Raw genomic sequence first — 17,061 nt, 5'->3', positions numbered from 1 at the left:
TTATCTGGATAAACTAAATGGATAAGTAGCACTGCCCCAGTCCACCCACTTCCTGCCCACTAGATATCCGGCTAACTACTTAATCAGAAAAGTGGATATTCAGTGGCCGCTACTTAGTTGGACAATTTGCTTCTTATCCAGCTAAGTAGCACTGATTACTGGGCTTGATATGGAGGAGTAGGCTAGTGGTTAGAGCAGCGGGCTACAAACCAGGGTGACCAGGGTTCAACTCCCATTGCTGCGCCTTGTGATCTTGGGCAAGCCACTTTGTACATGAGGCAATGGAGGGTAAACTTAGATTGTGAGCTCTCTGGGGACAGAGAAATACCTGTAGCTACAGGACATGAATGAAATCTTTGAAAGGGCCTGAAAAGCAGAATATAAATAAACAAAAATAAATGTCTCTAACACTATTTGATGACTAGTGTGCAGACACTGCTGAAAAGGCAGTCTGACTGTGCAGTTTCTCTGTTTTTCTCAAGGCAGCCTGGGTTCCTGAAATAAAACCATGAAACAAAATATCTTCCTCAAACAGTACTTAATGGTTTGTGTCGATATGACTTTAAACAAAAAAAAAAAAGGACTAAAATCTGAATCTGTAATATGCTGCTCTCAAAAGGAAAAGTCAGTTCATCAAGCCACTGTTACATCATTTTTTGCATAACTTGGAATCAAGAAAATTAAATAGCAGTAATTTCTCTGAGCTGGTGACCTAGGGAAGGATTATTTTGAGCATCCAATCACTGAAATAAAAAAGCAGTGCTTGCTCTGCCCCATTTCTGAACACATCAGAATAGCTCATGCATGCTGAGAAGCTCCAGATACACCAATGATGTAAGCGCATTAGGAAAATGAAAGGTAATGTCATTTCACCTTTCTCTCAGACGTGAGAGACTGCCTACGCTTATCCAGCTGTAAAGATAGAGAGAGTTTAGCACACATGCATGGTTTTCTAAGAGATATTCAATACTTCAGTGACTCTTTATAGAAAACTAACATTTTTGGTTTTATATATAATACTTTGCAAAGGTGAATTTGGTTTCAAGTTTCCTTAACTAAATCAACACAGAGGTTCATCATGAAGCCCTCTCACAAGTTATTGGGATTTTCATACTGCTTATTCAATAATTGGAAAATTCTTGGCACTTTGTTTATTTCGTTCTCTCAGCAATACATTACTACTAGGTCATTTCATTGCAAATTTGTTACAATTTAAATGTGGTGAAATTTTTAAGAAATGTCATGGCATCACCAGAAAAAGTAAACAGCTGCTGGGTCAAGGGGTTGCCAACTCCAGTCCCCAAGAGTCACAAACAGGTCTGGTTTTCAGAAAACCCACAATGCATATGCATGAGATATATTTGCATATAATGGAAGCAGTGCATTCAAATCTATCCTATGCATGTTCGTTATCGATATCTTAAAAACCAGGCCTGTTTGTGGCCCTTGAGGATCAGAATTGGATACCCTGTGCTGGGTACTCTCTCTACACATTAAAGAGGCAGCATTGTGAGACCTCACTCTTCCTCCTTGGGAAACAAAATTTCAGAGGGAAAAAGAATTCCCATTCCCAACCTGCTGCTAGTGGGAAACTGCTGCCCAACACGGCAGTTTGGGCAGCAGTTTCCCACTAGCAGCAGGTTCCTTTTTATATACTATATAGACAGAGGGTTTTTTGGTTTTGTTTTGTTTTTTTAACCTCTTTATGGCTTCTCTATGAGATGTAAACCACAAAGATTTCCTGTCTCTTGTGTAGAAAGGAGATGAACTCTTGCAAAGCAAGATGTAGAAAAGGGATGGGAATAAAAGAAAACGCAGATGGCAAGGGCAGACAGAGCCAGGGAAAATGTCAAAAGGCCAGAAGATGGATCCAAGTTATACCAATGGACAATAAGAAACCACAAACTTTGCAACAGACTGAAGCGAGCCACCTGTGCATTTATGATTTTTCAGAAACTGATAAACTCATGGTTATTTGCCAGGAAGTACCTCCTGGAAACTCATGTACAGCTATTGCCTACCTGGACAGCAACAGCCATGTAGCTGGCATCACATGGCAAAATCGCTCTGATGTGGACAAAAATACCGCGAGCATTGTTATAAGATCTGTGCAACAGGGGCTGAATCTGCACCCGTAGCTGAATTTTAACAATCACAACGCTTCAGTACGCTGAGAACAGAGTGTCCATGATAGAAAGACCATGCCGAACATTGGAACCATTGGAGAAATTCTCAGCAGAAACATTCCTGGTTCAAATTTGGCTGGATAAGTACCAATTATTGGTGACATACTGGCTCCTGCTACTCAGCTTGTGCCTAAGAGTAAGGGCTGGGTCACATCTACCATCCAAGCCCCCAGGTCTGAAAGAAAAATGAAGGAAATCAGAAAGGAAAGATCCCAGATGCCTTTAATAATGCTCTTACTTTATTTCAGACTTTCTTGCTTTAAAGTACTCAAATGGGTCCAAACTGTAGATGGCAGAATTCTATGGAGGACTTTTTTTGCTTTATATTTCCTGTTCCTCTTCTGTAATTATTGATGTGAAAATACATAGCAATATATAACAATACAAAAATCAACTTTCTATAAGTATTATTTTGTGTTACTTTGTGAAATCTTTTAAAGTTGTGCTACCTTTTAATGTACCAACAAAAGAGATGCTATAGAACATGGAAAAATTTAACTTACCTGATAATTTCCTTTCCTTGAATCCTGCTACTCCCTCTACTAGCAGATGGAGACAGAGGAAGATAAAATTTTAACAGTTGACTCAAAAATAACTTGTAAATAACATTAAAACAGATCCTCTAAAAAGGATCCTTCTTCAAGAAAATACAAACCAAAATTTGTTTAGTTAATGAGGAGGAACATGAAAAGGTAACAAGTGAATCTCTGGATGTTCTCTAGACAAGATCAATTTCTGTAATCTAAGGTACCCAAAACAAACAATTGCACAGGCCTAACATCCCAGAAGGGTTGTGGACTGGTGTAGCAGAATTCAAGGAAAGGAAATTATCAGGTAAATTAAATTTCTCCTGCCTTACCATCATGCTACACCAGTCCAAATACATGGGAAGTACCCAAGCCCAATTCATCTGGGAAGGATGACGTTAGGGCCAACTTGAGGACAGCAGCACTAAAAGCTGAGTCCTCCCCTTGCACATACATCCAGTCAAAATGTACCAAAATGACCAGGTGGCTGCTTTGCAAATATTTTCCAGGGAAAGAGGTATCGATTCCACCCAGGAAGAAACTTGAGCATTCACTGAGTAAGCCTGAAGGACTTCTGGAGACCAGCCTCCCTTCAGTAAGCAAGCTTAAGCAATTGTTTGTTTAATCCACCTAGCCAAAGAAGCCTTGGAAGATGCCTCAACCTTACATGGCCCTCCAAAAAATACAATCTGTCAGATTTCAACCTTCAAATATCTAATAAGAACTTGATGGACATCTAACAACCAGAAAGATCTATTTTTACCATGACATTCCTCTCACAAGAATGATGGGAGAGAAATTGATTGGTCTAAATGAGAGATATCATTTTTGGTAAAAAAAAAAGAAGAGACAGGATGAAGAGAAAGAAAATCAGAGGAAAATACAAAAAAGGATCTCTATATGACAAAGCCTGAAACTCTGAGATCTGTCAGGCAGAACAAATAGTGACCAGAAAAATTGTTTTTAGTGACAGAGTTTTTAGAGAAGCTCTTTTAAAAGGCTCAAATAGTGGACCTACTAAAACTTTGAGGACCAGACTAAGGTCCCAATGAGGGATCAGAGATCTGAAGTGGGGATGGGTAGGGTGCACACATTTAACCCTCTGGAGGAAGTGAGATACATCAGGATAAATAGCAATGAAAATGCTTTGTAGCATAAAACAGCTGCAACTTGCATTTTCAGAAAGTTTAAAGTTGACCTTTATCAACCCTTTCTAGAGAAAGCTCAAGATTTAAAAAATATCTGATCACCAAGGCAATACAGACCATTCCTTGCAGTATGTTTCAAAAGACATCAGACACGAACATTAGCCAGCGAAGTTATGTTCTTATGGACCCAATAAAGAAACTACAGAGGAAGAATATCCTTTTCTGTATAGCCTTGATCTCTCAAGAGCCAGATCATAATGTAAAATGGATCTGATCCTATATGAGAATCAGATTCTGGATTAAGAGTCCTTGATCCTCAAGGAAACCTATCAGAGAATCGACCTATAACCTTACTGATCTGCCTAGCATAGTCTTCTGGACCAATCCAGAGCTACTAAAATTACCAATTCCCTCCATCAGAGGCTAGAGAGGAGATATAAACAATAATTTCCTCATCGGCCAAGGCTGGACTAGTGTCAGCTAAAAGGGAATTTTGTTATTTTTGTGAGCCATTATCAGATCCAAGTGAGGAAGATCCCAGCGACTTATTATTTTCTGGAAAGCCTCCTGGCTGAGTTCCCACTTTCCGGGATCCAATCTGTTTCTGCTGAGAAAATCAGCTTGAACACTGTTCAGTCCCACAGTGTGAAAGGCTGGGATTTGTAGATTCTCTTCTGTCCACCTGAACATGGCACTTGCCTCCTTAACCACCCTTTGGCTTCAGGTGCCTCTCTGCTTGTTTTCTTAAACATATGCAATGCCTTTGTCAGAAAGATCATACAGTCTTTTCAGCTAGGAAAGTGGCCGCTGATTCCATAAGGGCTACCTCCAGCCTTTCAGGGAGTTTCCGCACCAAATGCAAAGCGCCCGAGCAACAAACTTTACAGATCGCAATCTGTACTATCAATGCATTGGAAGTAAAGGCATTCTTTAATGAAACTTCAATTTTAAGATCCTGAAGATCTTTGAGTACAGCAGATCCCTGCAGGATAATTGTATTTTAGGACACTGAGAAACCAATGCATCAACTCATGGTATTTGGAAAAGCCTCTGGATTGCATTGAGTGAGAGAGAGTAAAGTTTATTTAAAGCTTTATGACCTTTGAGTTTAGACTTTGGGGATTCCCATTCCGAAAAGAGCACACTTTCCACCTCAGAATGCAGCCTTAGTAGACTTTGAAACACCCTAGGAAAATAGGATCCCACTGAGGAACTTTAGGGTCTGACATCTTAAAAGAAGAAGTGACCACCTGAGAAACAAGGGAGGCAATTTCATCCTGTACCATCAGTACCCTCTGAAAATAATTCATCCTCCTCTAGGGAATCACAAGTATCAATTTCTCCCCCGTCTTCTACTCAGAAACAGGAGGGAACGCAAAATTAGAGCCCCCTGAACTAAAAATATCTAAAGAAAACCTGGGCTGCTGTTTTGTCACAGATGCCACAATTTGAAACACCTGGGTCTACTCACTTATCTACAGGAAGAGAGGGACCCCCCTCCACTATATAGCACAGAAGGCCTGGTATAAAAATACAAATTTCAAGAGAAAAATCACCCAAACTAGAGGAGGTGATGCCTGAGGCGATACCACATTATTTTGACTCATGGGAGTGAGAAACGGAGGATTCTTAGCATGTACAGCCAGAGAAGACTGGGGCAGACAAACTCTGGCTTTCAAAATGGCGGCTGTTCTCACAGAAACAGCCACCTAAGATGAGGTAAATTCAAAACACTTGTCCCAGTGCTCAAGTACTAAAACTGAGGGTTCGTCAACATTGTCATCATTAGTGCCAAATTATTCTTTTTTTTTTTAGGTGTCCCCCTCCTGGAAAATTTAGCCTTCTCATAAAGGGGTAGATTTTCAAAGGGATACGCGCCTAACCCTTTAAAAACCTTCCTGTGCGTGCCGACCCTATTTTGCATAGGCTTGGCGGCACCACAAGCCCTGGGATGCGCGTATGTCCCGGGGCTTTGAAAAAGGGGCGGGAACGGGGCGGGGGCGTGGCGCAGGTCCGGGGGCAGGACCGAGGGGCCTCCGGCACAGTGGCTGTGCTGGGGGATGGCGCGCTGGCAGCTGGCCGGCGCGCGCAAGATACACCTGCCAGAAGCAGGTGTAAATACTTGAAATAAGGTGGGGGGGGATTTCGGTAGGGCTGGGGGGTGGGTTAGATAGGGGAAGGGAGGGGAAGCTGGGGAGGGGGGGGGAACAGGGAAAGCCATCGGGGCTCCCCTAGGGCTCGGCGCATGCAAAGTGCACAAGTGTGCACCCCTTGCGCGCGCCGACCCCGGATTTTATAACATGCGTGCGTTGCTGCGCGCATGTTATAAAATCGGGTGTACATTTGTGCGCGCCGGATAGTGCGCACAAATGTACCCCGTGCGCGCTTCTTTAAAAATCTACCCCAAACTGAATAGGAGAGGCCGGCAGCACTACTAGAATGCCAGCTTCCACAAGCTCCACTGTGTCAAGCTTATTCACCGGCTAAAACCGGCAGTTGTTTAAAAAAACAACACATAAATAACAAAGCCTGGAGAGGAACTAAAATAACCCGAAATTGCACCCCCAGAGAGATTGGGAGGCTGCTTGTGTGTGCGCCTGTGACAGCAAGAGATTGGGAGCCTGCTTGTGTGCGTGCCTGTGACAGCCTGTTACATATAGGCTCGCATAGGCATACACATGATGTCTGTGAGAGAGTGAGTCTGTGTATGTGAGAGTACTGGCATGTATATGAGAGAGGGACTGTGTGTGTGTGTGTGTGTGTGTGTGTGTGTCAGAGAGAGAGAGAGTGTGTGTGTGTGTTAGAGAGAGAGAGAGAAGGTTTATGTGGCTCTTTCTCCTCTCTCTCTATTCCCTAGAGCAGAGCTTTCCAAACTCCCTGAAAGGACAGAAGAGAATCTACAAATCCCAGCCTTTCACACTGTGGTGCTGAACAGTGTTCAAGCTGATATCAACTTGGCTGCAAAAGATCCCAGATATTTTAAAAGCAGGAGATTTTTTAAAATGCTTATTTAGTTTTGATTGTTGGGTATAATTTTATGTTTCTGCTGTTTTGAAATATTTTTTTGAAGAAATATTAGAACATTTTTAAATTATTGGTCCTTTATTCATCAGATGTTTTGAAATATTTTATTGGTGTTTGGAAAATATCAGAACAAAATAATGCAAGTTTTTAAAATTATTTTGATGTTCATCAGCTGTTTTGACATTTTCTTTTTATTAGTATGGTTTAAATATTATGAATGTTTTATATCTCTTGATTTTATTGCTTGATGTTTTGAGAGGAATGATGATGTTTCTATTTCTCTATTGTTGCACTACATAATACAGTCAGACTTGTGGTTTCAGTACAGTTTTTGTTCGCACGTATCTACTTATACTTTAAGGTCTTTCTAGCCTGTATTTGGGGAGGGTCTGCCTGTACTTTAAAGGTTCTGTTCTTGTGTAACTTTAATTCTTGTGAAAATGATGGTACTTATCACCGGATTTTATGGCATTATGGTTATCTCTTGCTCATTTCTATTTTTAAACAGATGTTTGCTCTTTATTAATTTCCCTTGCATGCAGAAAGCAATTTTAAATGTTCTTACAGAAAATATTTTTTCATTCACATATTTTATTGTAACTGCTTTTAGTAGATTAGGATGTTATTTTTAAGGGATGGACTTAGCCAATGTTTCCTCTACGGACTGGATTGTTCTGAGCATAAATTTAATAGGCTTTTTGCATCAAAGAAAGTAGTGCTCACAGGGTAATGAAACTTTTTACAAACAGCAACCCAGAGGAAACAGTGGCCCCCTCTAGATAATCTTACCTCTTTCCAGTGGGTTACACATCAGCAGTCGCCAGTGAAAACTGCCCGGCATACTGTTAAACTCTTTTTTTTTTTCTTTTTTTTTTTTTTAACTTTAAGGTAAAAATTAAAGTGGTGAGGGGGAGGAGAGGAAGAGGGGAGAGAGGAGAAAACATTTTTCTTTGCAGAGGTTCCTTCAAAAGGTATAAAGATACCTCACCCTCACTCTCTCAATTCTACCAACCTCCGCCCCCTCCCCGGGGCTGGGAGTGTCCTGGATGGGCTTGCTAAACTGCTAACAAAAACCAGCAACTTGGCCCACAGAGCATTAAAAAAAATAAAGGCTCTAAATAATCAACCAGGACGATAATAAAACCAAACCTGGGAGACAAATATACTGCTGCACCAAAACAGTATGTCCTGCAGGAGACAGAGAATGCTGGTTCTTGCTGGAGCTACGCCATGGTAACAACCAGTGATAATGTCACAGAAAAAGGTGTGTCCTCTGTCTCCATCTGGCAGTAAGGGAAAACAATTGATATGTCTGGACTGGTAGCAGGAGGGCGTAGCAGGAAGAGCTTTTTGGAGACGACATGCCACATCCTGAAGACCTTTAACTGTAGGAATTCCCATTCCACAATGTTCTGCACACAAAATACTTCCTTCCTTCTGCCTTGCAGTGACCTCTAAGGGTAGTTACATGATACTGAAAGTTCATGTGCTATCTTTTATAGACCCAACAAAAACTAGGTGTTGCAACCTACAATGGTTCCAGTATGTCTCCAGGACACATACAGCTCCCTACAACTTTCTATTACTGAATGGAAGATGTTACTTTGCGCTGATTTCATCTTGCAGGATTTTTGAGGCCTAACAAATGAAAAAAATCAAAAGGGAGAAAATGATATGTTTAGTAACTAAAGATTGATTATTTGTGTGTCATTCACTATCGGGTTTTTAGTGCTGCAGAATCCTACATTACCTGTTTCATCTCATTCTTCAGCTTGCTGATTCCAGCTCTCTCCGTTTTTGTTGCTCCTACAGCTCCAAATTCATGGATAGAAATAGCAGGACTTACAGCTGAATCAACAGAGTGCACTGCAGAAAAGCAATGTAATAAACGTGACCGTTGCCAAGGCAAAAATGCACAATTCAGCTGTATTTAGTGGGATATTACATTTCTGAAACATTAACTTGTGGAAAAAATAACTAAAAACACTTGTGTAATACAACATGCTCAAGAATATAAACATGAGGAAATATTAAAATTAACAAAAGTCAAACAAGTACTAGAAGAATGCCTGTTATAAATGATTAATTTGAGAGTCTGAAAATTTCACAATGTGGTACACAAATAGTCCATTCATTCTCAAGACTGGAAAGGTATATGCCATCTAGTACACAAAATTACCAAAGGCATTCTTTACATTGTATATTTGTATGGTCTGTGTTGTGAGCATTTGCTTGTTCCCAGTTCTTTCTCTTCCTCCTCTCCCCTCCACTCAATCCTTAGCCTTTCTCCCCTCTCCCACTCAATCCACCCTTCCTTCCATGCTCCTTTCCATCTCAGTAACCCCTCTCCATCAGCCTCAATCGTCACTCCCTCAGCTTCACTTCCCTTGTTTCAACATTAATGCTCTCCCCACTCCCCCCTTCCACCTCAGCAGCTCTCTCCCTTTTCTCAGCAAAAGGGGTCGACAATTCCTCTTTCCCAGCCACAATTTGCTCCCTCAGCAGCTCCCCCAGCCTTAATCTCCCTCTCAGACTCAGCAGCCACCCCAGACACCACTCAGTTCCATTTGCGTGTAGAAAGCTCTTTTCAGCAACTTGAAGAGAAACAAAATTGGGGCTTTGATGTCGCAAGAGATTTTATGACGTCAGACTCCCTTCTTGACAAATAGAAACTGGCTTTTATTATGTAGACGACATACATCCTGGTAGAGCCAGGGAAATATTTTACTCCTCCACGTTTGCACCACAGGAGACAACTATAGAAGAATTTTGTATTGGAAAGCTATTGTCAGCCTTTAAGGGCCACAAACAGATCTGGTTTTCAGGATAATCAAAATATGCGAATCAACCTGGTTCTTAGAGCAAATTTATGCAATTAGATCATTAATAGTCACTGTGGCGATCTTGAATAGCAGCCATGCTTTTGGGCTCAGAGGACCAGAGCTACTTATCACTGTTCTAGAAGCTTCCCTGAGCTGTCTACACTGAAGTCTATCACCCACGTTGTGTTATTGCATTTTCATGTTTGCCTTTGGAAAAGTACAGATTTCACTGCAATACAGTGGAAATTTTCCAACTGTTCACATAGTTTTTACCAATTGGTTTTGCACCAGTTCTCCAAGCGGTAGTACACACGTTCTTTCGCTGTGAAACTAGCCGTGGATACAAAGTACACACAGTCAATTCCACCTTGCTTTTTTTTCTGTGGATACAATAGAATTTGGTTCTAAAAGTAGTATATTTATTTTATGAGTAGGGATTATGACAATATAATGTATTTTTATTCTTTCTATTTCTTATCTATACTTTTTTAAATTTGACGTTTTATTTTATTTTATTTTATTTTTATTTTTGTTTTTTCTTTGGTTAATGGCTCTATATAATCGAAATTTGTAAACCGTCTTGATCAAACTAGTTTGAAAAGACGGTATAGAAATATTTTTAAATAAATAAATAAATAAATACATGCCAAGAGCTGGAAATTCAATCTCTATGCACCTTTTCTCTCCAAACTACGCAGGCCCAACAGGAATGTCTCCTTTCAATTTGGCAAAAGGGATATACATTGTGGAAGGACACATTAAGGCTTTTAACTGCATTAAGGAGGGCAGTATTCAGGCAGCCAATTAAACCAATTTGAAAATTGTCCTCAAACTATGAGGTTCTTTTGGAATGACAACTTAGGTGTCAGAAGCTCAGTGCAGAGATGTGGATTCAATGATATCAACTTGGCTGCAACTTAACCAGATAACTTTACGATTGCATAAAAGCAATCTACAAATTAGCCAGATAAAATTATCCGGATAAAGGAAAATTGGTTCTTACCTGCTAATTTTTATTTCTGGAATACCACAGATCAGTCCAGATGCATGGATTTTGCCTCCCAACCAACAGATGGAGACAGAGAAGAAAAGTTTTACTGACACTGCTACTTAACCTAGTGTGCCACCTGCTATCCCTCCATATGACCTGTGCCCAAGCCATGATGAGATTAACTGGAAACATTAACTTCAACCCCTCTCTTAAACCAAGCAGAGCCTTTTGAACTGGAGCTCTTCTGACAAGTAAGAGTGGTAGAACTTTCCAACAAGTAACCAACCACTGAAAACGAGAGTGGGCTTTCCAGAATGGGCTCTGGATTGATTTGTGGTATTCCAGAAACAAAAATTAGCAAGTAAGAACCAATTTTCCTTTCCTGCTCATACCCCAAATCAGTCCAAACTCATGGGATATAATCAAGCTCCCCTAAACTGGGCGGGAATATGAAATTCCTGCTCACAGTACACTCTGACCTAAACCAGCGGATTCCAACACCCGGACCTCCAGTTGGTAATGTCTGGTGAAAGTGTGTAGCAAAGTCCAAGTAGCTGCCCGACAGATCTCCTGTGGGGAAACTAGTTGACACTCTGTCCATGAGGTTGCCTGTGCCCTAGTAGCATGAGCCTGCAGTTGCTCAGGAACTGGTCAACCCCTGCAAATATATGCTGATCCAATTGCCTCCTTCATCCACAATGCAATAGCAGCCTTGGAAGCCTTACTCCCTTTCTTTAGTCCATTCCACAGAACGACCAGGAGATCTGACCTCTGAAACTGTTGGTAACCTTGAGATCCCTCAACAATGCCCAATGTACATCTAACAGATGAAGCTCTCCTGCATGCAGCATCACTAAATCCAATTTGGAATAGAGGAAAGCACTACCATCTGATTACGGTGAAAGACTGCATCTGCAGAAAGTAAGGCACCGTGTGCAATGACATGTCCATCTCTGAAATCTGAAGAAATGGATTCCTATATGATAAGGCCTGAAGCTCTAAAATCCTTCTGGCCGAACAAATAACCACCAAAATGATTACTTTTCAAGGTGAGATCTTCTAGAGAAGCCCTCTTCAACAGATCAAACGGAGCTCCACAGAGCACCCGCAGCACCAAACTAAGGTTTCACAAAGGACACACATTTGTCACTGGGGAACGCAAAATGATTCACTCCACGAAGAAAACAAACCACATCCAGATGTGAAGCCAGGGTCATGCCCTGCGCCTTACCACAAAAACAGCCTAAGGCTGCCACCTGCATGTAGACCAGGCCCTTCACCAGACCCCTTCGCAAAAAATGCCAAAATATGCAAAACTGAAGCTTGAGTATGTTCAATGCTCTCCTCAAGACATCACTTATCAAACACTCTCCACATCCTAATAAAAGCCTTACCAGTTGACCTGTCCAAAACCATTATAACAGGCGACTTTAATCTACATTATAATTTAGACCCATGCCCCCAACTGGTAAAACATTTTTCAGATGCACTTTCTGGCCTAGGATGGACTCAACTAATAGATCAACCAACTCATAAAATGGGTCATACACTTGACCTTTTATTATACAACACTTCATTCATTTCATTGACTGCTTCAATTTCACCTGTTCCCTGGGCAGATCATTCTATCATCAAACTAACAGATTCCTATACTTCAAAATTGTCATATTCTCACCCAAACAAAAAATTCATCTACAAGAGAAAACCGATTGACCTTGACCAATTTGGCAGTTACCTCTTAGTACAACTTGCATTACCACCTAATCCTGACACTCAAGCTGACATTGACAACAATTTCATAAACTAGTGTATCATAGTGACTAATTCCTATGACACTTTTGCTCCAAATAATTGTCAAACCCGCTCACGTGACCATGTTCCCTGGTACACAACTGAATTACACAACTTAAAGACAAAACTACGTCACCTTGAACGGCGATGGCGTAAAAACCCTAAGAACTAAAAAACGCTTACTATACTTGTCTCAACCACTACAAAAAGCAAATAAACATTAGTAAGAAAACACACTTCGCAAAATGAATTTCTGCCACCAATGGCAACAGTATCGTTTTATTTAACATTGTAAAATCCCTGATAACAACAAATAACGACCTATCAGATCATCTATCAAACTCCTTCTGTAACCATTTTAAAGACAAAATTTCTTCCCTTTCATCAAAATTTGACCACTTACCAATTCTGCTCAACACCCAAATTCCCCCCCGTCCATTCCTGGGCCGATTTTCCACCATTTCAATAGGAACAACAATCCAAATTCTTTTGAAAATAAAAATCTCAGTTTGTTGAACCCATGCCCTGGCAAACTATTACGTGACGTCCGTGAATCCTTAGCTCCCTCACTAATTCATTTAATCAACTTATCATTAGCATCTGGAATTTTCCCAGCATCACTCAAAAACACCTCCATTCTCCCTATTCCCACGAAAAAAACCTCTGATGTTAATCGCTTAACTACCATCCCATAGCATCCCTCACTACCCCAGCGAAAATAATTGAATCTGTCGTTTTACACCAACTGAACGATTATATCGAGGATAACAACATCATCCAAAGGACTCTCACTGCCCGCTCATGAAATAGAGGAAGCAAACATGAAATAGAGGAAGCGAACATTTCCCATCCAGTGATAGACCCCAAAGTTTTTTCCACTGACCGTCGGCCTTGTGCAATATGTCCCCGACAGATGGCTTCCCATCCTGTCAGACTGGCATCGGTGGTCACTGCCACCTTAATTCAGAATCTCTAATTCCTTGCCCAGCTCCAAATGGGCTCGAGAAAGGCACCAGGAGAGACTGGACTGGGACTCCCCTGCAGGGGCAGCTGAAGTGAAAAAAATCCTCTAACGCAGGGTTCTCCAAAACCTGCAAACAATCCCAGACTTATGGACAGGCACAACAACCTCTGGACTTACGTCTGCAATTTCAACATTCTCTCTTTTGTGAGAAATTCCTTGCCTCAAGTGGTGTCAAAGCACGCACCTAGGTATCCCTATGACTGGGTGGGGACCAAATTGTCCTTTAACAGATTCACCACCCAGCCTGCCAGGAATTCCCCTTTGCTGACTGCCACCCTAAAGGAGCGTAGAGACTCCATCCGGAAATGAGGTACCCGCAGGGTTGTATTCACCATCTTTGGGTCTAGAATGGGAAGACAGGTTCTCTCCTTCTTTGGAATCACAAAATGGATTGAGTACCACCTGCAGCCCTGTACGTTTCAGGGAGCCAGGCCTTTTGCTTAGTGTTTGAAAACAATCCACCATGGACCGGATTGTTTCTCGCATGGTGCTGAAGGTACGAGGGAAGGCTAGGCAGGCTTTGCATATTGGACAAGCCAAATCTAAGGCATAGCCCTCTCTTATGACTTTTAGGATCCATTGGTCCAATATGATGTTGATCTACTCCTCGTAAAAGAGAGACAACTGCCCTCCTCTTACTTCTGGAGAGGAGTGGATCAGCCGTGTCCCATTGTGTGCCTTTACCACCTCCAGCACCTTGGCCAGTGCTATTCCGGGTGGGCATACACGATCTCCAAAAGGACTACAATCTGTATGACCCCTGGCTCTGAGATGAGGTCTTCTACTGGGGTGGTATCGCCTCTCATTTCTGACCTTTGCCTGCTTGGAAAATGTATTTCTTTCCCGTTGGACATACCCTCAGGCAACTTAAACCCCTGACCTTGCCCAAGTGCTTTATCAACTGCTCTAGATCCTCACCAAGTAAAGTTCACCTTTAAAGGAAAGATTTTTCAACTGCAACAGAGTAGATTTTATTTATTTATTTATTTAAAAACTTTTCTATACCGTCGTTTAGTAGTGCACCATCACAACGGTTTACAAGGTGGCACGCATATATGTATTTGATTGAATTCTTACTAACAAAGTGCCAAAACATTTAACGGTAACAATTTTCATAATCTAAGGTATATAATGTGAGATCTGGGTCTTGTCTTTTATATGATTAACAGGGATCATATAATAATTGAACTTTAAACTGCATGGTTTTTTAAATTATTCTATAATGATGATGGATATACAATTATGTTAATATGGGGTGACTTTAGCTTTATGTAGATGTTCATTCGCTTATTCCTTTAAACTTCTTGTTGTTCCCCATTTATATTATAGAATGCTTTTTTGAAAAGCCATGTTTTTAAACTTTTTTTAAAGCTATTGCTCGACCAAATGCACAACCCCAAAAAACTGCCTTGTTGATCCTCCAACTTCACATTTTGGGTGGATATGCGCAGCAAGTCATCCAAGGCATCTGCAACAGGGGCTACACCAGCCTCCAGTCACTCTGCCTAATTGGCTGAAAGAAAGGTCGCTGACCCCTTCATCTGTATTTGCTGAACGCAACACAAGCAAGCCCCTGCTATGAAGCCACTGCACACTGCCGCACACATGCCCAGCACTGACTAATATCTTCTTAAAATGTATCTCCATGTTCTGGTCTTGTGTATCCTTCAGCGCCACCAAACCTGCCACCGGAATGGTATCATCGCTCTACCAACTTTCAGCCAGGAATTCCCCTTTGCTGACTGCCACCCTAAATGAGCGTAGAGACTCCATCCGTCTTAGATTCTGAAGTATCCCACTCCTGATCCACTAGCTTCTTAATGGTACGATGGAAGAAAAAGGCTTTTACCAGGCCCCAGAGTCCAACCAGAAGGGGATCAACTCCCACATGCTCCAACTTCTCCTGGACTTTGTTCAACACCTGGGGAAATTAGTGGAGACACCACCGCCTCCCAGAAAGCCAAACCACTCCTGTGGAGGCTCCTGCGAGTTATCTCCCTCACTTCCCGAGCTCACTGAATCCTCTGACTGATCCGCAGTCCTGCTAACATGGTTGGGGGAATGCATGGATCCTTAGGGTTGTCTTCCAGCAGCCTGTGCCCTTTGCTCTCATCCAAGAGCTTCACAAGTTCTTTCAGGTCCTTGCCAAAAAGCATTTCCCTTTAAAGGGTAATGCTCCTAGCTATGATTTGGACTAAACATCAGCTAACCAGTTCCTCAACCAAAGGAGTTGCTGGGCTGAGACCGCAGACATAGTCCTGGAGGAGGTTCTAATGAGGTCAAACAAAGCATCTGCCCCACAGGCCACCACGGCTTCCAGCCGCTTGGCTTCTGATGCTGACAGCGTCTTATCAGACTGCAACTGCTGAACCCAGTGTAGACCAGCCCGAAGCATAAAACTGCTGCACACCACAGCCCAAATACCCAGGGCAGACACCTCAAATATCTTCTTGAGATGAACCTCCAGCTTCCTGTCCTGCATATCTTTCAGTGCTGCAGAACCAGCCACTGGAATAGTCATCTTCTTCATAACAGCCGACACTGAGGCACCCACCTTCGGCAGCTGCAACAATTACAACGTGTTCGCCGGCAACAGATACAGTTTATCCATAGCTCTGCTGACCTTCAGCCCAGTATCCGGAGTCTCCCACTCCCAGAACACCCGCTTCTTCACTGATTTATGAAACGGTAAGGCCTTTGCCAGACCTCACAAGCCCATGACTCGATCCGCTTCTTCATGATCCAAATTTTCTTGCGATTCTTTGATCCCCAGCTCCTTCAGAACATACAGGATTAAGGTCCACAACTCGCTGTGGAAAAGACGAACCACCGTAGGGTCGTCTCCCTCCACTGTCGGGGCTTGCTCCTAGCTCTCATTAGGACCTTGATGGTCTGGCGACGAATCCAGCCCCAGAGGATGCTGAAAAAGCTGAACAGCAGGCTGAAGCTCAGGAGCAGGCTCCAGAGGTCCTCCTGGGAGAGAGGGAACTGGCCCCACCAGTTGTCCTCCCCCACAACAACAAAAGGAATGGAGCCAAAAAAGGGTTCCCAATACCCTGCTCACCTACCTCACGACCAGAAGGGATGGCCCCTCCAGAACCTGCCAACCTTCTGGGAAGTAATCTTCGCAGCTGAACTAAACCCTTCAACTACTTTCTTTTTTAAGTCTCAGACTGCAGGTTTTGCACTGTCACCATCTGCTGGAGACAGAGAAATACTGAGTGACTGCTGGTGGCACACCAGGTTACATGCCAGTGTCAGCAAAACTTTCTCTGTCTCTATCTGCTGAAAGTAAGGCAAAGCCCAGGAGTCTGGACTGATCTGGGTACGTACAGGGAACTCCTTTCATTTCTTGGGGTTTTTTGGGTTTTTTTTTTTTTACATCTCCAGACCGCAGCTTTTGCACCTCTACCATCTGCTGGAGACAGAGACATACAGAGGAACTACAGGTGGCATACTAGGTTAAGTAGCAGTGTTAGTAAAGCTTTTCTTCTCTATCTCCCGGTTGGGAGGCAAAACCCATGCATCTGGACTGATCTGGGGTATAA

The 17,061-nt window shown here is 42.3% G+C and overlaps 1 protein-coding gene across 3 annotated transcripts in view; it reads right to left on the bottom strand.

The window, feature by feature from the left end:
- Positions 1-17,061, bottom strand: part of PHKA1 (phosphorylase kinase regulatory subunit alpha 1) — a 278,473-nt gene that overhangs the window by 49,254 nt on the left and 212,158 nt on the right. For 2 of the 3 annotated variants that reach the window (XM_029607521.1, XM_029607523.1), the window contains exons 27-28: positions 8,636-8,751; positions 874-912 (exon numbers count right to left, since the gene is read on the bottom strand). In XM_029607521.1, the coding sequence (XP_029463381.1) occupies positions 874-912; positions 8,636-8,751 (155 nt within the window). The remainder of the gene's footprint in view (positions 1-873; positions 913-8,635; positions 8,752-17,061) is intronic. The other variant, XM_029607522.1, reaches the window with a different exon arrangement.

Source organism: Rhinatrema bivittatum, chromosome 6 (assembly GCF_901001135.1).
Source record: "Rhinatrema bivittatum chromosome 6, aRhiBiv1.1, whole genome shotgun sequence".
In the NCBI taxonomy this organism is placed as follows: Eukaryota; Metazoa; Chordata; class Amphibia; order Gymnophiona; family Rhinatrematidae; genus Rhinatrema; species Rhinatrema bivittatum.
The sequence above is the reverse complement of the archived record's forward strand: the minus strand, read 5'-3'. Positions and strand labels throughout refer to the sequence as shown.